The sequence below is a fragment of the Rhea pennata genome, chromosome 1 (assembly GCF_028389875.1).
Source record: "Rhea pennata isolate bPtePen1 chromosome 1, bPtePen1.pri, whole genome shotgun sequence".
NCBI classification, from domain to species: domain Eukaryota; kingdom Metazoa; phylum Chordata; class Aves; order Rheiformes; family Rheidae; genus Rhea; species Rhea pennata.
The window spans coordinates 54,759,044-54,783,963 of NC_084663.1; the positions used below are offsets into that span (position 1 = coordinate 54,759,044).

The 24,920-nt window shown below is 44.5% G+C and overlaps 1 protein-coding gene across 2 annotated transcripts; it reads right to left on the reverse strand.

The window, feature by feature from the left end:
• On the reverse strand, positions 1-24,297 carry SREBF2 (sterol regulatory element binding transcription factor 2). 2 transcript variants are annotated; one of them, XM_062587173.1, is made up of 19 exons: positions 24,100-24,297; positions 19,135-19,506; positions 18,069-18,250; positions 16,682-16,822; positions 15,118-15,339; positions 13,853-13,967; positions 13,466-13,647; positions 12,503-12,695; positions 11,307-11,488; positions 10,048-10,321; positions 8,901-9,070; positions 8,543-8,711; positions 7,831-7,951; positions 5,952-6,061; positions 4,439-4,571; positions 3,702-3,870; positions 2,368-2,553; positions 1,071-1,182; positions 1-350 (listed from the first exon to the last, which is right to left on the reverse strand). In XM_062587173.1, exons 1-19 carry the CDS (start codon positions 24,179-24,181, stop codon positions 130-132), a joined length of 3,336 nt encoding a protein of 1,111 aa, XP_062443157.1. In that variant the 5' UTR covers positions 24,182-24,297; the 3' UTR covers positions 1-129. The 2 variants fall into 2 exon arrangements, with proteins under 2 accessions (XP_062443157.1, XP_062443150.1); XM_062587166.1 differs by having other exon boundaries at positions 16,676-16,822.
• Positions 24,298-24,920: the final 623 nt, after the last annotated feature.

Below are 24,920 nucleotides of genomic sequence, written 5' to 3' on the forward strand. Positions count from 1 at the left end.
GCGATCCCACTGGCACAGACCTAAGCTACTTTTTTTTTTTTTTTTTTTTCCTTTTTAAATTCAAGAGGGGAGGTGTCCGGGATGATGGTTCACAAGGCTGCCTTTGTTCAACACAGCCCCGCACTGGTGTTAGGAGGCAGCAATGGCTGTGCCCCCACTGAGCTTGACAATCATCTGCTGACAGTCATTGCATGAGCGCTTGTCTCCCACTTTCTCGAGTGTGCGCGCAGCCTCAGCCAGCAGGACTGCTCGCTGGCCAGGTGAGGAGAGGAAGGAGAGGGGGAGGTGGCGGCAGGCCAACAGGATAGCTGTAGCTCGCTCCCTCTGGCCTGGCAGTGTGTCCAGTTCACCTAAGCACAAAAAGAAGAGAGAAAACTTATAGTGAAGCTACCACATACTTTACAGAACCCCTCAATGCAGGTCCTAACAGGACCTTAACTGGCAGTTAACAGGCATCTCTGTCTGGCAAAGCAGAAGCAAGGACTCAGTGTCTCTCAGCTGTGCAGAGAGATAGGGGTACCCTGCAAACTGCAAAGCAATTAATTTAACCAACTAAGGTGGAACAGTTTGAGCTGCAGTCAGGCAGGGATTCCAGAACTGCTCTGGGTGATTGCTGCTTCTACAGAAATGGTCCTTTCATTTTCCTTTCTAAAGTTGCTTTACAGGGCTCATCCCAGTACTGAAACACAGATCTGTTTTATTAAATCCTAAAGGGATTTTATAATCAGCATCACGTCTCTTGACCCTCCCCTTCAAGATTCCCATCTTCTGGCTTTATATTTACTGCCCTGAACTGTCCATGGAGATTTTTTCTGTGTGCGGGCACATACATGCAAACATTTTCCAACTTGTCTGCTGATACCTCCTTTCCAGGGCTGGCGGCTCCTGTTAGCCTGCTTGCATCTTGTAGGTGCAAGCAGGAGCTAGAGCTGCAGCTACAGCCCCCACAACATCCTGTGGCCATGGCTGACTGCAGCCTGCTGCTTGCCCAAATGGGCCACTGTCCCATCACAGCAGGAAGCCCAGCCCTACATGCAGTGAGGTGGTGCTATTCAGGCACAGGGGCTGACCTTGCTTGCTGCTCTGGGGTGTGCGTCGCCTCAAGCTGTGTTCCAGTAGCTGGTGGGTGCGGGTAGGGCTGGCACCTGCCATCAGACGCACAGTGGCCTCATGGAGGAAAACCTGGGAGGGAAGACAGGAGAGGCAGTAACAAACTCACACTGGAATGATCCTGCAGCTAAACTGAGGCCGTCCCTCAGCAACAGCATTTTAAGAGCACAGTGCTGACATCTTGAGAACAAAAACCCACTTCTACACTCCTCCTCGTCTTCCCACCTGCCTCTAGAAAATTTGCAAGTCAGGGAAATTGTAAATAGGATAAAAGCTTCTACCATATAACTGCTAGTGGCCTGAGAAAGGAGAGGAAAAGTCAGCACAGAAAAGGGTAGAAAATAGAAGAGCAAATTCCTAAACTTTGGCCTAGCCAACTGACTCATTCAAAACTGCTAGTCTAATACTACCAGCAACAGAATCAAACTTTGAAGCCCAAATGCCAAGGCAATTCCCTTGTTAAAGGTATTAAAGATAAATTTCCTTTACAGAGGTTTAAAGCTAGTCAGAATAAAATAAAAATAAAAGCTAAAAATAAAACCAGTCATTGCCAACAGGCAGGGAACACCAGTGGGGAGAAAAACATAGCTTTTAGCAAGACTCCCTTGCTAAGTAGCTTACTACAACCCTCTGAGGTGAGGCTTCTCCAAAAAAGCCCTTCACAATACTCCCAAGGACCTCATCCTGAGCAAGATGAGCACGAATACATACATAAGGTTTTTGCCCCATCCTTTCTGATCACTGAACAGCATGGGACTGTTTTCCAGAAAACATATCTTGCGTTTTGTCTACAGGGGAAAGAGAACATTGAGGACTCCAGTCCTGCAGCTACCAACAGAGCAAAAGCATCAGGGATACTGACTGAGGTTTCCTTCCACCAGTCTCTCAGAGAACTGATCCACAGCCTGAAGCCAGGTTAAGAGGCCAGATGCTATGATATTCTTTGCAGTACACGTCTACTGCTCATATCTTCTAGGTAGCAACTAAGGCAGACATCTCCCCAGATGCACTGGATTTCTGTTGGTTGCACACAGAGGGAAGAGAGCCTCCTCCACTCATCACCTACCAAGAGACAGTTGGAGGCTGCTAGAATCAGAAAATACTGTCCCAGGCACCTGGACCACTCAAGCCCACATACATCTTAAGGTTCTATGCCCTGTCATTGCACTGCAAGTCTGCAAAGGGCTAGCTAAACTCAACTTATGCTTCTTCTCAGGGATGAAGAAGAAAATGAGAAGAAAGAAGAGATATCATTACCTTGCGGTAAGCAGGCCTGAAGCCATGTGCCAGTTTGCGCAAGCTGCCAAGGTCACGCTGGAAGCCCGTGAGCTCAGAGGCTGAGGCATGGTAGGTCTCACCCAAGGTCTGACTGGTGCTCGCCTGCTTCTGCCACAGGCTGGTGCGGAGGGAGAGCAGCAAGTCACAGGCCAGCAGTTGGATCATCTGTAAGGAGTCAGGCCCCAGACACACACACAAGACAACAGATCAGTTGAGTAACAGACTGTTTGCTTTCTATCTGCCCAAAAGCACTCCCCAGCCCTTGGAACAGAACCACCTTCACCATAATGTACTTATTGAAGCAGGAACCGTGATGAATCCTTTTGTCTGAGAAGCATCTCTGTGGCCTTATATCAACAAGTCCAGCCCAAAGGATGGAGCAGCTATTCCTTGGGTACAGACAATGTGTCTACAAAGCTGAACCCTACCCCCCTCGCAATGCCCTAGTCTTCTACAAGGGCCTGTCTAAATGGCTAATACTAATTAGCCAAAAACAGCAGTTACAAGGTAAAGAGATCCTCGCTATCTGCAGAAAAGGGGAAGGGGAAAAGACAGTCTTGACACAACCCACATTTTCTACTTAAATCCCTTTTCCCCATCTACTGGGTTGCTGCCACCAGTAGTTTGTTACTCTAGTTGTTCTTAAGAGATTCTATCCGTGCTGTAGAAATGGAGAGTGCCTCTGTACTGCACTGCAGAAACATTGCACAATTACTGCCAGAACATGCAATGCAACTACAATGCACTACAGTTGCCACCCATGAGCAACAGAAGGGACCAGAACTGTCCCCCATACGCCATGCAGGGGGGCGCCGGCTTTAGGTAATCCTGGAATGAAAAGAAACAAGCAAGGCACAAACGCAGGAATAGCGCAGCATAGTCCCACCTCTGTAGCAGAAGATTCAAATGCTCAAGTGCTACCTGAAACAGAGCAGGTTTGGCTTAACTAGGACCATGTTTTACACATGTCAACAACTTCACTGACAGGGCAGAGATGGAAGTTTTCCATGAGCCAAATCAGAAGTGGTCAAAGAACCACAGAAGGGGTGACAGAGACTGGCAGGACCAGGTCTCAGCCAGCTGAGACCATGTTTAGGAAAGAATGGGGTACTTGCAGGAATCTTTCTCCATACACCAGAGATGGAAGAAGTTCAATGTCCTTTGGAAGGAAAGGGAAGAATTTTCTCCCCTACTGTCATCAGACACAGGATGAATGGAGAATGAAGAAACAACAGGGGAGTGACACACCTGTGGCAAAACCAACTTCAGAACTAACACCACCATCACATAGTACCCTGTGATTTATCCCTTACATTGTTGAGGATGGCACTGGAGACACCACTGGTCATGTTAAGGCTGTTCCATAAGTGGCTGCTGGCCCTCTCGCAGTGACTCAGGCAGCTCTGCTGTCCATCTGCCTTCCCAGACAGCGAGGCCTGCATGGCTTTACACACATAGAAGGTGGCTTTCACTAGGGCATTCCTGAAAGAGAAACAGAGCACTGCTTTTAAGCAGTACTATGCTATGTGGCCACAGGGCAGCCCCAGGAACTGAGCTCAAGCAGTGGTTAGCATCAGCTTTCACCCTTCCAGCTTTAAGATCAGGGAGATCGTAACTTCCTAAAAACAGAAAAAGATGAAGTTGTTACTCACCAACACAAGCTACAGAGAAATGAAAGGAAAGTGGCTCAGAAACTGTAAAGGGAGAATCAAGATGGTGACATCAGCCTTTTCATCAGTGTGTACATGCAAGTTTTGTCATCTGATTGGGGGAAGGCAGGATTAAAACGAAAATAAAGCATCAATAAAGAAACAATTCTGTTCCGCATATACTCTTCCAATCCGAAGCTCTAACATGAGCCTGCAAGCCCTGACCTACACATCAGCTGTTTGGCATGTTTACACATCATGCTATTGCAACAAGCAACACTGGTATAATTGGCTTGTGACTCCATAGCACAGACAAGAGCAGCCACAGGACAGGGATTAAAGGAACAGCCACTCCTGGCTAGAAGGAACAGGAGTTTGAAGGTAGTAAGGTGCCTACGCACTCTGACATCTCCAGGGCCTTCGGCATGCGCTCCACTTCTCCAAAATGCAACCTCACAGCCGTATCGTCCCCTCTGAGCCAACCGATTGCCATAGCAACTGCTGCTGACCACCATCTGCACACCATGTCTGGGCCTATGAAAATAGAACTGTAAGTTGCAACCAAGGAGAGAACACCAAGCTAATTCCCGCTCGGAGAAATGGGTAGGTGGTGTATGCTTTAGCCAGTGCCTTCCACTAAGATCAACACTAATGAGCTGAAGCAAGCATGCAAACCAAGCTGATCTCATGGGAACGCAGATGTCTAGGTGAATGCTAAAACACACTGAAGAAACACGGCTAAGTACCTTGGCAGCAAGCAAACACCCTACACCGGGCAGCAAGCACAGTTTCAGATATTAAATATGTATCTTGTCCACAAGAACCTAACCAGAATTCACCCCATCTACTAATCTAGAAATTCCTTGCCTTTCTTCCCACACTTCTCCACGCCCCACTCTGCAGTAAAAATTCCAGCAGTATATACTGTGCTTCAGCACTGAACATCAAACTAGTAAAGAGTTCATCAGGTCCCTGGTAACATTTTCTTCATTATTTCATATTCCCTCAAAAGCTTCCTGGAGTCTACAAAGGGCCAAAGGACACAGGCTCTGCTACTTTGACCTGCTTTTAAATTTCATGGCAATACTGACCCTTTACCCCAAAATACAAGCCCTAGAGAAAAGATATCTAGCTTCCCTTTTGTGCTTGCTCTATGCATTTTAGGCACAGATTAATTTGTCCTGTTCTTAAGAGCGTCAGGGGTAGTTCACTGGGAGGCTAAGTGCTGTTTGTACCAACACCAAGCAAAATGAGTATTCCACCAACTGGCTACCAGACAAGGCTAACTGAGTGCACAGCTCAGAGGGAGTCTACAGTTCTTGCTCTCCCACTAAATATACTCCAAGGGACCATGGTAAGTGCCTCCCAGTTTATGTCCAAAACTAGTCCAGAACAGGGGCCGGAGGGCTGAAAGTTCTGGAGGTGGAGGATGCACATGGAAGCTCCTGTAAAAGTGAGGTCAACATGTATCTGGGCCAGTAGACCATTATTAAACATCTCTGGTGAGCAGAAAGGTCTTCTTGTACTGCAACTGCAGTGCTACTCTGCTTGTTTATATGCTACAACTTTTCCCTCATTACACATCATCAGGCCTAAGCTCGGTCAGGGTATGGTGTGCTGCTTGGAACATGTCCAAAGCGCTCATCGTAACTGGTAATACAAACAACTGCAACTCCACCTAAGCAGACTGTGTTACCATACATAGCTAAATTTAAGAGCCTCCTTAACCATTCCCTTCCAGCCTGAGCTGCTGTACCATGTTGTGATGTGCTGCTCAATACCCATATCTCACCCCAGCAAGGGCTGTGTTTCTGCCATGCCTGGAGTTTGAAAGGTTGAAAGATTGTACAGAGAGGGAACATCTCTCAGCAGTATTTCCTACAGCTGGGAGAGCTTCTGCTCTGCCAGACTTACCCATGGCTGACTTGAGTACAGAACTACTGGCAAAAGGTGGGGCTCCACTTCCCATCGAGTCCAAGAAAGAGTTGAGCAATTTCAGATACTCCATTGCACCGGAGAATTCACTGAAACAAGAAGCAAGGCAGACCTTTACTATGCTGTCAAGCAGGAGATATCAAAGCCTAAAGGCATTGCTAACCAGTTACGATGCATTATTTAAACAATGTTGACCCTTTAAGCCAGCAGGCAGGGGCAGAAAGTTCAAGCTCTGTAGTCCAACAGTGTTGTGATAAAACACTAAAGAGACCTGCCTGAGAGTGGAAGAACACAGACCAATTCAATAAGGAGTATCATCAAATCTCCCTGCATGGAAAGGTAACAGTTCAGGATTGGAGTCAACCTCAGAACTCTCACCTCAGCTACAGAGATGCTGGAATTTACTGTGAGCTTTATATCACAGATATTTGCCTTATTGTTAAGGGGTAGGGAAACAGATTATACTCCCTTACATCTCTAAAAACCATAGGTGGTACCACTGTCATGGAAGGACTAGGCTGAGCACAAAGAAGCAGCTGAAGGCACATAATACATATTTAAAGTGAAAGAATCTACACTGTAAAATGTGCACTGCTGACTAAGTGCCAAATACTAAACAGAAGCTGCCAGCATCCCCTCTAGCATCTTGAATCTGCTGACAGACATGACATGTAACAAGTTCATTACACGCTTATTTTCAATCACTGCCTCCAAAAGAGGCTGAACTACATTTTTCCAAGTGAGTACTAAAGAGTCACAGCATTAATCAGAGAAAGTAGCATATGTAGTAAAGATCTAATTTCCTTGGATAGGAAATTATAGAGAAGGATCTCGAGCTCCTTCCTCTGGTGGGAGGGTGAAAGCTTGCTGTATTAATAGAGCTACTCCTGCCAACTAAGAAACAAAACTTCCGTAAGTATACTAATACTCAACTGACAATCAGCTTCACTTACACAAACCCTGCTACCTTCCCTCATCATCAACAGCAGCATCTGATCACACACATCTATATCGTCTAAGCAATTAGACTGAATTGCTGTTCATTCTCCACAACTACGCTGGAAAGTAGATGCGAGATTGAAATTAAAACTAAACATATACTGTTTTTCATATGCAGGCAGAGAAACTAGACCATCTTCCCCATTTGAGGCTTCTGCTCATACTTTTGGGGGATACAAACATTACAGAACTGTTCATATATTTACATAGCACTTGTTGGGCACCAGCATTATCCAGAGATCAGTTAGAAACAGGATGTGGGTTGGTATAAAAAGTTGCTCCGATTCCCCCAAACCAACCCCCTTTTTTTTTGCTCACAGTGCTGACAGAGACTAATGACAATTTGAGCCAAATCCACTCAGTTTAATTTTTCACTGATGGTAAATGTGGTGCTTTATTCGGTTACAGAAACATTATCATGCATAATGTAGGGAGCCAGCTGGATCATTCTCTCTAACAAGCTGGACTTTAACACTCTGAGTCTTGGACATGTGTTTTAAATGACCAAAACATAGTAGATGCATGCTAATTTTAGTGTTACTGAACTTTTAAACTGTCAGTAGAAAAAGCACCATCTAGTGTAGGAATCAATCAGCAGCATGCAAGCTGAAATGAGAAATCCCTATCTCATCAGGCAACAGTCAAAATTTCACCTTTGACCTCATAGGTTTTAGTATGAAGAGGTTGAGCTCACTCTTCTAAAACTACAGCAGTCAGAGTTACATCATAATTGCAAGTCCTGATTAAAGACTAATCACTCAATTTGCCTCAGGGTACTCAGCGTATGATTAATGGATTAAATGATTCAGAGGCTGTTCAGAGACCTATCGCAGTCCCCGGCCACAGCACAGAAACTTACCATGGTTCCTCCTCCTCTTGTCCCAGTATTTCCTTTCCAGCCTGAGGTTTCACAAGTGAATCCACAGCTCTCTCTAGCAGGTTCTCACAAAACGCCTGATGAACCTGTGCAATGGGATCCGCTAGGGCGAAAGAACAAACCACTAGACACAATGCTAGCCACCTCCTGATATAACCAAGGGCAGCTGGAAGAGTCAAATTTTAAGGGGCAAGAGGAAGAGCAGCATAGGGACATTCTCGAGAAATTACGGCAAAGATTTAAGACAACTAAGTTATTGGGCCTTTTCACCACCACTCCACACATTATTAGCCATTTAAACCTGTGACCTTCGGCCAAACACCTCTTTAACATTTCAGTCACTCAACAGTATGGCTATGACACTGTTCTAAAGATGACAAACCCTGGTCACCCCAAAGTCATTCCTTAGGCATTCAGTGCTACAAATACATTCTGTTCCAGCATATAAAAACGTAAGTGGGATGACATGTAAAGCCAGTACAATGTACACAGGGAGAGGCAGCTTCCGCAGAATCTGAGAAGACATCTCTGTTCCACAGCCCCTCCCCTCAACTGCTTAGACAACAAGCAGGTTCCTACTGGGGAAGACAACTGTTGTGCACAAGAGAATGCTCTCAGACAACCCTTCGTGGATGGACAGAGAGAGTCCCAGGCCCAAAGTGCTGGGAAGTCACATATTCAAACTAGCTCTTACCAGGATTCCTTTGGGTGCAGTACAGACTCTCCTTTGTAGCAGATTTTACCGTCCAGCTGCGCTCCACAAAAAATTTCTGTCCCAGTGGGTGACACAGCCAACGCAATGAGTCAGGAATGGCACTCCGCTCTGAGCTACATAAGCTTTGAGCTTGGCTTAAGAAGTAACTCTAGAGGAAGGAGAGACTAAGACTGAGAACAATCCACAGGGAAAGAGAAACAAAGAAAACCAAGGACAAAGCTCATTATAGATGATATCATAGTGGTAGTACAAGGAGATGCACAGAGCAATGCCAGCTTGCAGGCCTCCCTAGAGCAGTGCTTGAATGCATGATGGTGGAGCACACTAACTTACTCACCGCTAGGAAGCCAAGCTTGCCTCCACAGCGAGTTTTCAAGCCAACTGCAGCTGTCAGGTGGATTTCTGCCATTGTGCTGGGTGGGATCTTTTCTTCTGCACACTCAGCCAGATTCACGGCACATAGGGCCATATGCAAACCTGAGTAAGCTGAGCTAGAGGGAAGTTTACCTACACAAGAAGGGAAAGGAGAAGAGTTAACCTTTCACACAGTGGTACCCACCCACTACTGAGTTATTTGTAGAGATGCTATCCAAAACAGGCAAATAAGAACCTTGTGACATGAGAAGTTTGTAATGCCATATGCCTACTCTGTACTCAGGCAATAGAGCAACTAAAACTGAAACTTGCCTCCACTGATACCAAGGCTGGCATTCACCGCTTTGCTCCTGCAAGACAGACCTGTATAGCTAACAGTTGTAACAACATCTGCAAACCTTGGCTCACTATATTCACCTCTGCCACATAACTGAACCTCTTTACAGTCCACACCTGTACAGGCATCTGTGCAGATAACATTACTAATATGAATGTTTTCTTGTTATCCACGGTGGCACAACTACAATTAATTCTACAGGATTAGGCAGAAGGAAGTTTAGCTTGAATTTCAAATATATTTGTGGCCTATTACAATTGCAAATTGGTTGTTAAGGAACCAGCAGAAACTGATCATAAGGATCTTTCAAGCACTTATTTAGTACATGTGCATATGTGCAGGCTTTTAGAGTATATCATTACCCACAGGCAATCTGTGCTTTACACAGCTTTAGAAATTTAAGTTCTTCTTCCAAAACTTAATGCTGGACTCTGCTTCCACATCACTCTCCTAAGTGATGGAAATCAAACAAGCCCTTAAATGCCAGTGAGAAATAACTGGATTGAAAAAAACTGCTGTTTGGGAAAGACTCCAAGCCACCTCTACAGGCTCAACACGCAACTTCAGGCACTGCCATTCTTACAGAGCCCTTTCACCATATGAAGCTGTTTGGTTTTAGTAACTGGCTTCTGAAATTAGCCTACTTAGCTTGCAACAGCTACTCGTCAAAGGAAAAGAGGCTGTGGTGCTCTCACTGTATCCCCACAGGATTAGCTCTGAGCCTCCTTATTTGGCAAAATGAATAGAACTGGTTTCCCATCTCTGTTCTTACCTGTTATGTGGAGCTGATGGAGCTTGTGATATGCCAAAGCTGCATCCCGAGCACTGGTTTTGGCCTCATCCTCGAAGCCTACAGCAGCCTCCCTTGCCCGCCACTGGTGAGACGTCCTCTTCAGCAGCCATCGCACCAGTGCCAGCTTCTGCAGGCTGTAACGGATCACATTCCAGGACAGGCTGCAGGCCAAGTCCAGGCGGGAAGCTGGCAGTGCTCGGCCTAGAACCGACAGGCAAGTCTGCAGGTTTGATGCAGCTGCAGCAAAATCCCCCTGCAAACATGACAAAAGGTCAAACATCAAGAAGAGACTGATGGTACTTCACTGACAGCCTATAAAAACACTTTCCTTAGTCTCCAAATGCAAGTAAGGCAGGCAGAAGAACTGCAAACTTCCTCAATATACCCCCATACCTTCTCACTAGTCACACCAATCCCCATGGCTAAGCACTGAAGACATTTTGGGATCTCCTCATCACAAGACAAACTGATGATGTATAAGCTAGGACAAGATCTTTAACAGAGGCAAGTCAACATAATCAAAGTGAGCATGAAGCCAGTTTACCCTGTCTCCAGACCTGGCCCTCCACATCTCAGCCTACACACGGCCCTGTTCCTGTAATGACTATGACATCTGGGAGACAGAGGCACTAAATAAAAGCGGTTTCCTGCTTTCTCAAAAAAAATAGATGTTTCAGTGTCAAAAGTCAACACTGGGGAAGACTTGCAATACACTGGAGGACAGGAGACTGCAGTGCTCAAACATACACTTCATCACCTAGGGTGCCATACCAGTACAGGCCTATAATCTGTGATAGGCAGCCAGTCAGTAACATCCATTGAGCTACAACTGGGACAAGCCTGCATTGAAACAGGCAAAAATGAAAATAAAAAAACAGCATACCCTCATTCACATTACTGACTGTCAGCAATCACAGAGGCCAAATTCTGAAAACCAAGGTTCAGAAACCAAGACCTTGCTTCCGAAGATTATCACAAGATGCAGCAGCAAGGCACAAGGCAGAAATCAGGTGTGTCTTCCAACACTGATGCCTGTGCCTCATCAGCTCAGGCTGAAGGAGGACCAGTGATCTGCTCAAGACAAACTATCACTAAATTCTCTTCTGAAATCACACAGGATAATTAACTCTAGAAACACTATGCTCTTGCAAGTGCCTATCCACAGTTGTTTTAGGCCACGTTTATCCATACACCCCTCCCCCCAGATGATGTTTTTGATATAACACAGTCAACTCTACCCGTGCCAAATCAAGGTCAGCTTGCTTGCGATGCCTCCAGAACGTCACAGACGATCTCGAGTGCAATCGGGTCACTGGCTCTCCATGCACAAGGAGCTTTATGAACACACTCAGGACAATCACTCCATTCACTAACCACAAAATCAGTGTGGGCATCATCCAACCAAACCAGCTACCTGCATCTGCAAGGAAACAAATCAGAGGAAAGTTAAAATTTTAAAATTAATCTGGATGTTGAAAAACTGGCAACAAGATGGGCAACAAGATGAGCAACAAGCCCACCAAGACCCACAAGGATGTATTGCTACATTTGTCACAATACCAAAATGTGTGTATCAAAAAGCCAGAGCATTCCCAACTACAATAAAAGTTTGGATACTTTTTTTTTTTCCAAAATCCATTTATAAAACCTAAGTCAACACTTAAAAAAAAAAATCAGAATGCAAAACATTCAAAGAAAGTCATCAGATACACCTATGAGAATTAAATACTCCAATGTCCATTTTCCCAGCATTAATTACATAATTTCACAAAGCAACTCTGAACAAGAGCTTTTATCAGTTAGGGAAATGACAACATGCCTACATAATCCCCCATTCTTGACTGAACTCTAAACTATACATCTTACAGAAAGAACAAGCATTTTACACCTGTTTCAAGATCCCATAACAACAGTGTTTCTATAGTAACTTTTCACACATTACTTCATTAATAAGATAAAAATCAGGAAGTTACCTTCAAAACAAATAAGTAAGCTTTACAGAAATGTGCCTGAGAAAGATCAGCAAGGACAGAAAAATACCTCATTCTGAACTAGCTTTCAAGGATCCATTCTGAAAGTCTAGGTTGCCAGGCTACAAGCAGATGACCTTTCTAGCTTACCACATTAAGCAACGTCTGGTTTTGTTCAAGAAGAATGCTGCATGTGGATATAAACTGTAACCATGCCACAGCATCCACTGCTAGCTCTCCTCCACACGCAGCTCTGTGGTTACCACCCCTCCCCAAACATTAAACAAAGGTCTTACAACTCTCTGAACACAAGAAATGCCCTACTGGATCACATCAACAGTCCATTTAGCCCAGCAATGTGACCTGCAGCAGTCAAGTGGAGAAGTTTTTCAGTGAGAACATGCAAGCCAGGACACTTCCCATGGTCCAGTCCCCTCATTCTCTGAACTGTTCTAATTTGTTACCTGACTCAATGGTCAGTACGTTCCTGCCAGAGCCATGGCGCACGAGGCTGTCAGACTCCGGGGTTCCTCGGGCATCCAGAAGGGATGTTAGAGGATTGAAGGAGAGGCAAAGGAATGTAAGAGCACAGAGAAGTATTCGAGAGCGATCCACCATACCAAGGGCCACAGGAGGAGAGTCAGGTTCATCTTTAACCTTCAAAGAATTAGGAGTGGAGAGAAGAACAAGAAGAAAAAAAACTGCTTAATCTGTAAAACAAAAAATGTTTATGCAAAGGGATGGGGTGGTGAAGGAGGAAAATAAGTTTTAAAATTTGATTTTAAGATCAGCAAGAACTCCAGTGAAGCTTTCCTTAGCTCATTAAGATGAGGCTGGAGTATTCTAGGTGTTCTCACCTTCCTTCTGCTCTCAGAGATTTCAGTCAACATTCCCTAGAATGTTTTAGGCCAGGATTAACTTGCACTACACTTACTCTTCTGAAAATCTCCTGCAAGACTCACTTCTCCTGTGATACCTACAAAATGAACCTGTCAGCTGAAGACAGCTAACAGCTTTCTAGTACTGTGACTACTTACCCACATTACCCACACCTGATGTCATCATCCTTTTTCCAGTTCTCCTACTTTATTCACAGAACATACACCACCCTGAAAGCCACAAACTTTTTGGATCACAGATATTCACTATGAATTCACACAGAATCTACATGCATTGAAGTCTAAGTGCTGTTCCTCTAAAAGATAATGTATGACTGAGACCTTACAGCTCAGGAAGTAGTCTTCATCTTTTGAAAAAGCCTCTTTCTCCCAAGCACCTTCCTCATCCATACAAATCTTCTGATTCCTAAAGCTCTACTTGCCAGAGATCTGCTGGCTCTGTTGTTGAAAGTTAGGAGGATTCAAACTCTGGCCATTACGTATCCCTGAAGAAAATGCCTTTAATTTGACAATTCAAGTCACAGATACCTTTGCATCATCAAGGAGTGGACTTCCTGGCTCTGAATCAATGGAATAAGGAGAAAAGCCAGCCTGAGATCCCGAGTCAGAGGCTGGGGGAGACATCAGTAGAACGTTCTGGTTGAAGTCATCTATCTTCAGGTCTGCATCATTGTCAACCAGACTGCTTAGGTCAATGCCCTTCAAAAGCTCTGCAAAAAATCAGAAAACGCATTAGATGAATATTCTCATTCCTACATTGTGCCAATCTTGCTCAGATTGGCTCTGTCACTTGCAAGAACACTGGGCATATCAATGCAATTTGCAGGTATCTGTCTCTGTCCATGGTAAGAAACTACAAGAGGCAGCGTACGTTCGTATTGACTACCTCCCTCCTGCACAGCCCCCACAACTTACTGTTCTTTTGGTTAGCCAATTTCAGAACCATGTTCTCCTGTCTCAATTTATGGTTGGCCTGCTGTAGGTATTTAATGTAATCAATGGCTTTTCTCAAGACTCCAGATTTGTGCATCTGCAGGAATTAACACATACAGAAAGCAGTTTATACAAAGAATGCCACAACCCCAACTTCAAGTGTCATGTGGAGAATACAAAGAAAAGGGTTTAAAGAATCACACAGCAGCAGCAACAAAACTAATGGCAGGGCCAGACTCTAGCAGCAACATATACTTTGAAAGACGCACATGGACCAGACAATAGGTGTTGAGCCACTGTGTCTGCGGTCTTTCAAAGATCTGACAAAAACAGTACAACACAAACAAATTAACGCCCAAGTTACAATGAAGTTCATGTCTAGATTTCAACTTTGAACAGTAGTTTGAAAGTAACAGTTTTGAAACAAAGTGCTTCTTTTTTTAGGACGTGTTTCACTGTATAATTCTGAGGTAATCAGTTCTGTCACTGCTTCAGCCCCTTTTCCAACCCCATGAAAGTATCTGCTACCTGCAGAGGCTGCAGGTTCAGCTTGTAAACACAAAGTACTATGAAAACACTACATGCTACCTACTTTTAAATCCTAAGCTTCTAACTCCACCCAGCAATAGAAGGTGACTTCATTAATGCACATGCTTAGGAGACATGCACGTACACACACACCCACATCAAGAAGTACTATTGCGCTGCCAGAGTGATCTAAAGTAACAGCACAATTCTGAACTTGACCCACACATGCTGCAAAAAAATTTTGAATATTTCAGTAAACAGGAGTTTTTACAACTCAAGACTTAAAGGAATCAAACTGGAAAGCTCTGTGCAAGGATTTTTTAACAGGACACTAGCAGTTGAAGCAAACAATTTGCTTCCCTACTGCAGTTACCAGGAAATGAAAATTATACAAGCTTTGATTTGGCCAGAGTTACCAAAACACACGCTTCTGATACTCTGCTTCGAAGACTTACTTAAGTCTAACGTAGAGTTAGACTTTATGCTTTTGTTCTTATTTTGAAGAAACACTATCACTAGCATAATTAAATGAACATTAAGGTTAGCACTCAGTGAATACAATCATTTCCATCTCACTGGTATTCCTCAGTCTTCTCCCACTATGTGTAAATATACTTCCAATCATTAATACTGTCCAACTGCATCATTTGGTAGAGCAACAAGCACCTGAGGACACAAGTATTTATGACACTAAATCTCCTCTCATTCCAGAGCTTTACCTTGGCATCTGTCCCCATGACCAGATCCTTCAGCTCAATGATCTTGTCATTTATAGATGACCGATAACGCTTTTCAATGATGTTGTGCGTTGTTCTCCTCTCTCCTTCTTTAGGCAGCTCCGGTTGCTTAACACCCCCAGGAACTTGTTTGATAGGCACCTTTTCTTGTCCCATCATCACTGGCATTGTGGTCAGAATGGTCCCATTGCTCCCAACTAGGGTCTAGAAAGACCATACAGAACAAGTGTTCCTAGCAATCAAGTAGTTTAATTACAATTTACAATGTTAAGAGCAGAAGAAGTAAACAGAAGCAGATACAGGAAAAGTCTGTACAGCTGAAAAATGAAAAAGATATGACATTTTCCTCGTATGTTCCCTGGCTGGCAGAAGCACTGGTACAGCAGCACAGGAAGTATCTGCCACATTATCCCCCCCATCAGTCATTGTGGAGTAAAAAGAGATCTTTTTCTCCAGGAGTATCTCCCCAACACTCTTGGGGAGATCCAATACCAATACCATGTTATGTTTATCTGCTAGAGAAATGGAAAAGGATCTTCCTAGATCCTAGAATGCTTCTACCACAAGTCTCCAAAGCCATTGTTGACATGGGCAAATACAAATTCATCAAACCAGCAACAGGCAATGCTACCTCTGAACAGGAAGCAAGAATGTCAGATAGGACAGGAAAAAATAGTCTAAGAGGGATAGTAGAAATATACTTAGTTTCAAATTGGAGCTTTATAAAGTGATTTACAACCTCCATCTATGTCCAATTTCCACAAAATTTCATCAAGTACAAAAAGCCTCGTGGATTGTGTATCTGCTAAACAGACACAACCACTTAAGCCTCACCTCCATGTGAAACCATCACCTAAAAACAGTAGATAAATTGAAGATTTTAGTCTAGCTGCTAACAAGTATAAGAAATCTACTATACCATAAAAACCAAAAACAAACATAAACCCTGAAGGCCACACTAGTAAGTTTGTCTTTAGGAATAAATGTTTGAACAGAGATATCCTTTCAGAACACACCAGATTGTAATAAAAGCATCTCTGGGGGAACAAATTTCTCCTCGAGTTGATAACAAGTTAAGGCCTTGATGCACAGCTGACCTCTCCAATGATTATAGTGAATCCTCCTCCCTCTGAAGAGTAGTCTGGTTAGTTTTTACATTCAACATACTGCTCCTGAGCAGGCAAAAATAGTTCCACAGCTATTCCGAGCTGGTTAGCTTTCTGTTTTACGTATGTTCTTGTTCAATAGAGGTTAAAAAATGCATGGAATTCTTAGGTCATATTCCTCTCCTTGTAATAGTAGAAAAAGGTAAACAGAGACATGCCCTTGGTCTTTGCTGGCTGGCCATGGGAGGCTGCCAAAAACATACAATTTGTGTGTTTAGCCATGGCAAAAGCAGGGCATTACTCACTTTGGGCATGTTTAGAGCAGCACTCAAAAACTCCTCCCATTTGCATCACTGAAGAATACTAACCCCCAAATCATTTCCTTGTATTAAGAGGAAGAAACACTGGTGAGGAAGCAAAAGGAAAATTCATACCGGTACCTGGAGAGCTGTGGTCTGAATAGGAGCAGTGAGTGCTGTGAGTGCTGGATTCTGAACAGCAGCCATAACAGGATTACCATCCGCCTTCAGAGTTGTCAAGACAAGGGAGTCTGTTTTTATGATCTGAGGCTGGACCAGAACCTAGATCAAAAAAAGTTACAGATGAAGGGAAGGGTAGGTACATGTTTCTCTGTTGATCTCATAGTTAAAAGTAAGTGATCAAAGAACTGTAACTTTATATCTCAGTGGATAGCAAAAAGGTAAGACCAGTCATTTTTTCCCTTCACTGCCTGGATTTTTTCCTTTACCACGCTGGATTCCAATGCAAACTCACAATGACCACTGTCTGAACAGAGTTGGAAAGACAGATCAGAGGAACCACAAGGTCACTAATTTTCATATCAGTGACCAGAAGTAAAATAATACGTAAAAACACAAAATAATTGATGGAAGAATCTCCTTCCCACTCTCCAATTACACCTACTATTAGCTCCCTACATTAACAGGCTGAGTCTAACATGGAAGAACAGCCTAGTTTGGTTACACTGCCTCCCACTGAGTACCAGTGATAGTTATTTTCCTCTGGTTGAACTGAAAGAATCAGTAACACAAGCTTCACGCAGATGAGCATCAATAGTAAGTTATTTTGCCATAATACAGCATGCTCTTACTTATCCAACTACCTTGGTTACTCCCACATGCAGAACACTACAGATGTCACTCCAGTTCAATTGTATTATGCTATTTTCATGAGTGTCCCCTAATCATAAACATCTTTACATAATACAAAGAAATAAGATATTCACCATTACACACGTGTTTTCAAAGAAAATTGTATGACACTGCAGCAGCAAAAGAACCCACGAAATTGTGGAAGAAGCATTTGAAGAAAACATTCTCATATCAGCAGTCACTCATGGAATAAGCAGTAGACTCACAAAGAGGTAGGAAGAAAGAAAGAAAAAAAAAAACACCTGACAACACATCTGACAACACCAAATAATAAGAATATTTTAAGCTCAATTTTATTATGTAACTGTTCTTTCTATTTAGTCAAAAAAAGTTTCTGAATGCTGCCACTATTCAAAATCACACCACTACTCACAACAGGGACTCTCATGCCTGGCTTACACAGAGCAAAATGCTTCTGGAGTACAGAATGACTATAAACACCTCTCACCTAAAAACTCATGTGCAAAAGTAATACTGCAAGGAATACGTTGCCCTACAACTCTAACATGACCTTTCTCTGGACAAATCAGGAGATCAGGCCTGCAACAGCTGTTTCTTCTGCTGCTAGATCCCTCTCCTCACTACAGAGCCCTCCCAACCACACCTAAGTGCTTGGCATAACCTTTTATCTGTATCACTCCACATTTTTACTTACTGGAACTTGCTGGACCTGCGGGGCAGCTACCGTCTGAACCGTGGCTGGTGTTAACGTCTGGATGGTGCCGTTGGCAGCCTGTGTTAACACTCTCTGGGCCTGTACAGTCTGCACTTGCTGCTGGATGGTAACTGGCTGAACCTGAGAGGATGTCACCAGGCTCTGAACTTGAGGCTGAAGAACTGAAAAGCAGAGAATATGTGAGGAACAGTCCAAAAAACCCCATAGGGCTCTGTCCTGCTGCCCATAAACCCTACCAGCCTTCCTCTGCCCAGAGCTTCTCAGTAGGCAGCATTCATCTAACACATCCCACAAGTTGGTACGATTCCAACTCCTTTGATGTCTCCTGCAAAAGGACACTGCATCTAGAATAGCAACTTTCCAGAATGCGTAGAGGATCAGTTAAGAGAAAATAAGGTCAAAAACCTCTGGGTCTAATAGCACAGACTCACGTTACTTCAGTTACATTACAAAGCATATCTAACCAGCACTTTACTACTCCTACTGTTCTTGGCTGACCCTAGGATTCTATTGTCACATAAAGAATCAACACCCATCCAAAGAGAATCAGAATAATTTACATTCACAAATACAAAGGAAGATCCAGTCACCTGCAAGTGTCTTTGCTCACTAGCAGTGTTACGCTTTGGACTTCAGTATTTGAAATATGCCTTTATTCCAGACTGCCACATGAGACAGGCTGAAGTTTCAAGACTAGATTTGCCCATTACACCCACCAGCAGGAGGACAGGGATGCTGACAGTTGCTTTTTAGACATACTTTTCCCCAAGTCTCCAAAGAGCCATAGGAGAGAAGGTTATAACAAAGGATAGCAAGAAGAGAATTCATGAAAGTTTTTTTCAATGCGCACTGAACTTGAAGGAAAGAACTCAACTTCAAAGCCATGTCACGCAGGAGAGGGAACTCCCCACCAACAAAATCGCAAGAGAGATCTTTGGACTTGTCATGGCCAAAGATACTTTTAGAATTTGAATATCCAGGCCCTCCACAGTAGGTACAATACACACATTCATATTCTGAGCCTCCCACCTACCCCAAACCCTACCTTGAAAACTCGTAGCTGCGTTCTGGTATATTACTGGTTGCTGGATAATCCTGGTCTGGGGAGCAGAGCTGAATGTTGGTGTAATCATCACCGTCTGCTGCTGGAGCTGGGGACGGGGCTGAAGGAGCGGTGCAGACCGTTGAGGGGCAGGGGGTGTTGACTGAGGCACTTTGACTTGAACACTCTGGAGCTGGGGAGAGGCAGCAGGGGGTGGAAAGGACTGTAGCTGCACCTGGCTGTATGACCTCTGCAACTGAGGGTCCAAAGTCCCATTGCTGGTACTGCCACTGCTACTTTGGAAGGTACCACATAGATGATCTGAAAACAAGTCTGGAAAGTCCCCTGCCTGGTTACTGACAAACTGCAGCATTTCTGGGGAAAGAAAGAAAGAAAATTAAAGGTTATTTTATTCCCAATAGTTTTCCACCTGCAATAGACTCAAATGGTGTGCATGCCCAAGAGGGAATTCTGGGTGTTCCAAGACTTAAAGAGAAAATACTACACTAGTATCTCCAGCGAGAAATCAAAAAAGTGTTCAGTAGTGGGGCACCGTTGCTACTATTCAGAGTGAAAAGCAGAATTCTGCTACAATCTTTTCTGAGACTACAGGATTCAAGCAAAGACTAGAATTTAAAGCCATCTCCAGTTTATTAAAAATATTATAAATTAGGTCACCACTCTTCCAGTCTTAATACTTGCAGAAGCAAGAAAGCAAGCAGCTGCACAATGCCACTACTAGCTCTTCTTCCACATAAGTTTTAGGGAGGCATGGAAAATGGAGAGGCAATGGAAAATAGAGAAATGGGGATAAGAATTCACCTTAACCTAGTGGAGGTTAGGGGGGTGGTTTTTTCATTCATTTGTTTTACTTTTAAGGTTGCAGGAAAGTATGGAACAAAGAAATAAAAGGAAACCACACTTCTATAGAGTTTTAGCAGGAAAAATCTATGCATTTTTTAGTCATCAAAAAGCATTTTTATTAGAAATAGATTGTCTGTTATATATCCCTTGCCTGTAATCATTGCACAGTTTCTCTATCCCATCTTCCCTCAGATTTTATCAGACCCATTTCAAGAGGCTTCCACCACAAAGCTGTAATTGTCCCTCAGAGAGGAAAATTCCACAACTAGGAGATCACTATTCCTAACTGAAGCTTTCTCTTTCCTCCCTTTCATCCAATTTAATCCAGTTGTACACCTTAAGCAACCTGAATGCTTCCCCCAGTCTCTGTGTACACATGCTCCCCTAGTCTGCACGAGGTATCAGATATTGCTCCCCACTCCAGGATCTGATCACTCTACACAGGCTCTTCCATAGGTTTCTTAAAGTCCTCTTGTTTTTCTAGAAATTATAATTAAATAATTAAATAACAAGTTACAAGTTAGAAAGTAAAAAGTAGAGAGCAAATTGACGATTTACAGGAAAAATGTGGCAAATGGACCATTTTACCAGAATCTTATCCATCCACCGGATTGCAACAAATACAATGGATATTCCCTACAAGATTTAAAAAGGGACTTTGAGGAAGTAAACTCTCCAGTAGATGTTTCACCGGAAAGTGTTCCAACAATAAGAGTGTTCTTAATATTTATCCCTTACACTGCACTATGCTTCTCCAAAATGCCACCCACACATTATCCAATTAATTTGAATAGCTCTCCAGAGAGAGCAGAGCAATCTTCATCCAACCTTCTTGCTCCTTTAACAAACGTCTTATATTATTCTTCTTTACTTTTCCCTTTATTCTTAAGGAATCAAGTCTGATAGAGCCAGAAGTTTGGGAGGGAATTTGTCCTCATGACCTATTTATAACCTGAAAATAAGTTGACATTGCTTTGCCTGCAAGAAACCTAGTTCTCTCCAACAACCACCAGCTATTCTCAGAGACCTGCCTGATCAGCCCCTTGTTTCAGCATGTAACAAGACGGATGAAAAATTTTTATGCAATACCTCAGTAAGCTTTCACAAAACTTTACTAAAGCAAGTAGGACTGTTTAAAGATTAACACTTCTGAATAATATCTAAAACAGATGTTAAGCTAGTCAAAGTTACAGCAGATTCTCACCCACAAACGTACTGCAACTAAGGCCATCCTAAATAACCCTCAACATTATCAACTTATGAATGCTAACAACAATGTACCTTATCAAGCTTTCAACCATCTGAAATATTTATTAGATGCCACTTCTGCAAGTAGCAAGAAAAATTAAACAAGATTTATTCTAGAAGAGCAAATGCCAGTGAAGGAGCTAAATTACAAGCACTGTGTTTTAAAGAGCATCTTGTTTAACACAGCTGACTTAGTATCTTCTTAAAAAAACACTCTTTTTCTAACAAGTTAAATCCCATCTTTATCAAAGACTAGCTAAATGCAAAAAGCCTACAGATGAACTTTCAAAAGTTAGACTACCAGAGATCAGAAACACTTTCTGAGAGTGTCCAAGAGCTTTCCCTAGTACCAACACAAAGAAAATTAAAAGCTGTAGAAACGGCAAAAATCCAATCTCTCTCTCTCTCTATGAAAATCCCTTTGCCAACGCAAAGAACAGAGTAAACATAAACAAACTATTAGAACACTTGTGTGCTTTTGGAGGATAGCCCTCAGGCATTCGGTGATAAACCCATCATTTTCAGATTATCTGCACCCTCTGTGCTGAAGGACTCTCAGCCACTAAAGAGGAACAAGAAGACGCTGCTGCAAAAAAACAATTCTAAGCAAATCCGGAGCTACAAAACGTCGACAAGATATGGTGAAAGTCAGTCCACTTATGACTCCTTCTTTTAGACCAGTGCCCAAGCTCCTCACAGGAAGGCACAGTGCTCCAGCTACAGCTTAAGTACAGCTACATACTGCACACACCACGCTCCCAGAAGGTTGCTAGGCATTTGTGCATATAGGCTGCTCTTCAGAAAAGCTCAACAGTAGCAGATCCAGTTACAGACAGAGCCGAAAAGATACTTTGACATGAACTTAAAAAATTAAACAAAACCCACTACAACCGAAATGTATTTTTTCACCGTGACCAAATTAAACTTTGTAAGGTAAGAAAATACCAAGATTACATCAAAAATAATCTGGTTCTCAAAGGTGTTTTCCCACCAGTGATGTTTCCATGGTCATATATAACAGTCAGACTGCAGTACTACAAAGTTTGGGAAAGAAGTTATACTTGGATATGATGCAGACTTAGATTATATTATACTGTTCAGTTACTGGAACTTCTGACCAAAAGCTGTGCTCACCCACTTGAGACTCTGGACTGATTTTGCACCCTATCTAGGAACCTGACTTTACAAAGAACTAACATGCTAGAGCAGTCAGTGCCATTCACATAACCAGTGTGATTCATCCTTTAATTTCTTTATAGTCCAAACTTAAAATAAGAAGCTGTATAGCAAGCAGTAAGAATCATTCAAACTCAGAATTAGGAGGATTGTTGAGATTTAGGCAGCATACAAAAAGCAGGAATCTAAAGTTTAAAAAAAAAAAAAAAAAAAGCAAATTAAAGCCCTCGCAGAATTTTAAATCCCTAGATGAGGTCATGTCAAAACACCAGAAAGCCTTACTCCACTCTGAGTAAGGCAGAAGACCTTCACCTTTCCGTGTTACTCATTTCTGAGCCACATTTCACTAAGAAAACACCACCAACTCAGAAAACCTGGCTCAAAGCTCATTACAGTTTGCCTCAGCTTCCATGCAGACCCTTAGAAGTTGTTATTTTGAACTTAGACAAAAATAAACACCATCTTTAATTTGCATCATGAACTTTACTAGTGATAATTAAGCCCCTCACATTTCATAAAATAAAGACATATGCTTACATATTACAAAGCAAACAAATGGCCACCAATGGCTACCAACTGCCCACGGCTACACCGCAAATCAACTGCGATCAAACTTAAAAGCATCAGTTGAGTTCTGTTTTCCAACTATCAAGCAATGATGCTTTAGACACACACGTGCCCCTCAAAGTAGAGCTCTGCTTAGGATAACTGTTAAGCAAAGCCAAAAAAAAAGATATTCAGAAAAGCAGGTTGGATTAGTGAACTTTCTTATTTCTGCCAAAGACCTGTTTTAGTTTTCAGTCTGCATCAGACAATTAGTCCAACTATGTTTTTTTTAAACAGGTTTCCAAGAGCTGTCCGTGAAAAAAATTAATAACGTATTTCACTGAAGCTTTGTACCTCAGTGGAAAACAGATTTCCTTCATCTGAGTTCTGGCATAAACATTAAAGCAATTTATGATGACATATGGAACAAAAGGGAAATTTAACAGATACATCTGTTCTGTTTTTAGAAAAAAAGATGCAGAACAAGCTCCTCGAAAAGGAGCAAGCGGCAGCCCCAGTTCTATCCATTATTTGGAAAAAACTTTGAAGGAACCAATGGAAAAAATAAATAAATAAAAATAACAATAATAAAAAAAAAACCCCGAGCAAGTGCTGGATGGACTCGGGAGGGAGAAGGAAACGGAAGGCAGGCAGTCTTTTTTCGGCCCCGGGCCACGCTGCGGGCACTCCGACAGGTGTCCCCTCGGGCCGCCACCGCCGCTCCGCTCCGCGCCGCTTTTCACGCCCGCGCCCATCACCGCGACGCCCCGCCGCCACCCCCCCGGGTGACTCGGTCTCGGTCGCGCGCGCCGGGGCAGCGCCCGCCGAACAGGACCGAGGCGAAGCCCCGGGACGCCGCCGCCACGGAGCCGGGCCGGCCCCACTCGCGCCCCCCTCCCAGCTCCACGCGTGGGCAGCCCCAAACGAAGGCCAGGCGAGCTCCCTCCCCCCCCTCCTCCGCCCCCCACGCGGCTCTGCCCCTCGTGGCAGGCCCACGCGCACCCCCACGCGCGTCGCCGCCGCCGGCCGCGGCTCGCCGCCTCGCCGCAGGGCCGGGGGAGCTCCCACGCGTGTCGGCGGCGCCGCCCCTCCCCCCCCTTCACCGGCTCCCCAACGGTCCCTGCCGGCCCTCACCATCGATGTCACCCAGGGTGAGCTCGTCGCCCAGCTCAGTCAGCGCCTCCATGTTCTCCGCGCCCAGCTCGCCGCTCTCCATCGCGCGCGGGCCCGCCCCGGCCGGGCGCGCCGGGGCATGAACCCGAACCGCCAACACCGCCGCCGCTCAAGCCCGGGCTCCCGGCGAGCGCCGCCGACCCCGCGCCATCTTGGGCCGCCCCGACCGGCCGGCCCCGGCCCCGCCCCCACCTGCCCGCAGCTCCAGCCGCCGCTACGGCGGCGGCGCGCGCACCCCCCGCGGTTTGTTGTCAATGAGACCAGGTCGCCCCTGGCCAATCGGCGGGCGCGGCGGCGCGTGGTGTGATGGCGCGTCAGCGATCAGCAGCTGCGATTAGCATAGCAAGCCCCGCCCCCCGCCTCCCCCTTCTCTCCCCCTTATTGGAATATTCATGAGGGGGCGGCGCCGGCGGGCTGTGCAGCGCCGAGCACCGCGGTGGCGGCCGCCGCCGCCGCCCGGGGTGGGAGGGCAGCGGTGCCCACCGCGGGCAGGACCGGGGCACGGAGGTACAGGGCGGGGGGGGGTGCTTCTTCCTGCCCCGGGATAGTCCAGCGGGACCGGTCGCCAAGCCCCTGCTCTGAGCAAGGTTGACACTGGAGTTACGCCAGACTGGAAAAATTGAGGTGGGGTTGAATAACCAAGCAGTTGCTCAAAGACTCCCAGCCCCGCGCACCCCCGTGTCCCCAGCACATCCAGCAGCCCCTCATTTCCCCCTGCCCATTCGCCTTTATGAAGAGGGAGCTGCAGGCACTCAGGCCCTAGGAAAAAAAAATACATTATT

Coding starts and splice junctions, on each gene's coding strand:
- SREBF2 (XM_062587166.1), bottom strand. CDS start 24,181: ATGGAGAGCGGCGAGCTGGGCGCGGAGAACATGGAGGCGCTGACTGAG. Junction 15,340..16,675: donor CCACAGCTCTCCAGGTACCG/GTATGAATTTTC, acceptor TGGTCTTTCTAG/ACCCTAGTTGGGAGCAATGG. Junction 8,712..8,900: donor GCAAGCTTGGCTTCCTAGCG/GTGAGTAAGTTA, acceptor TCCTTCCTCTAG/AGTTACTTCTTAAGCCAAGC.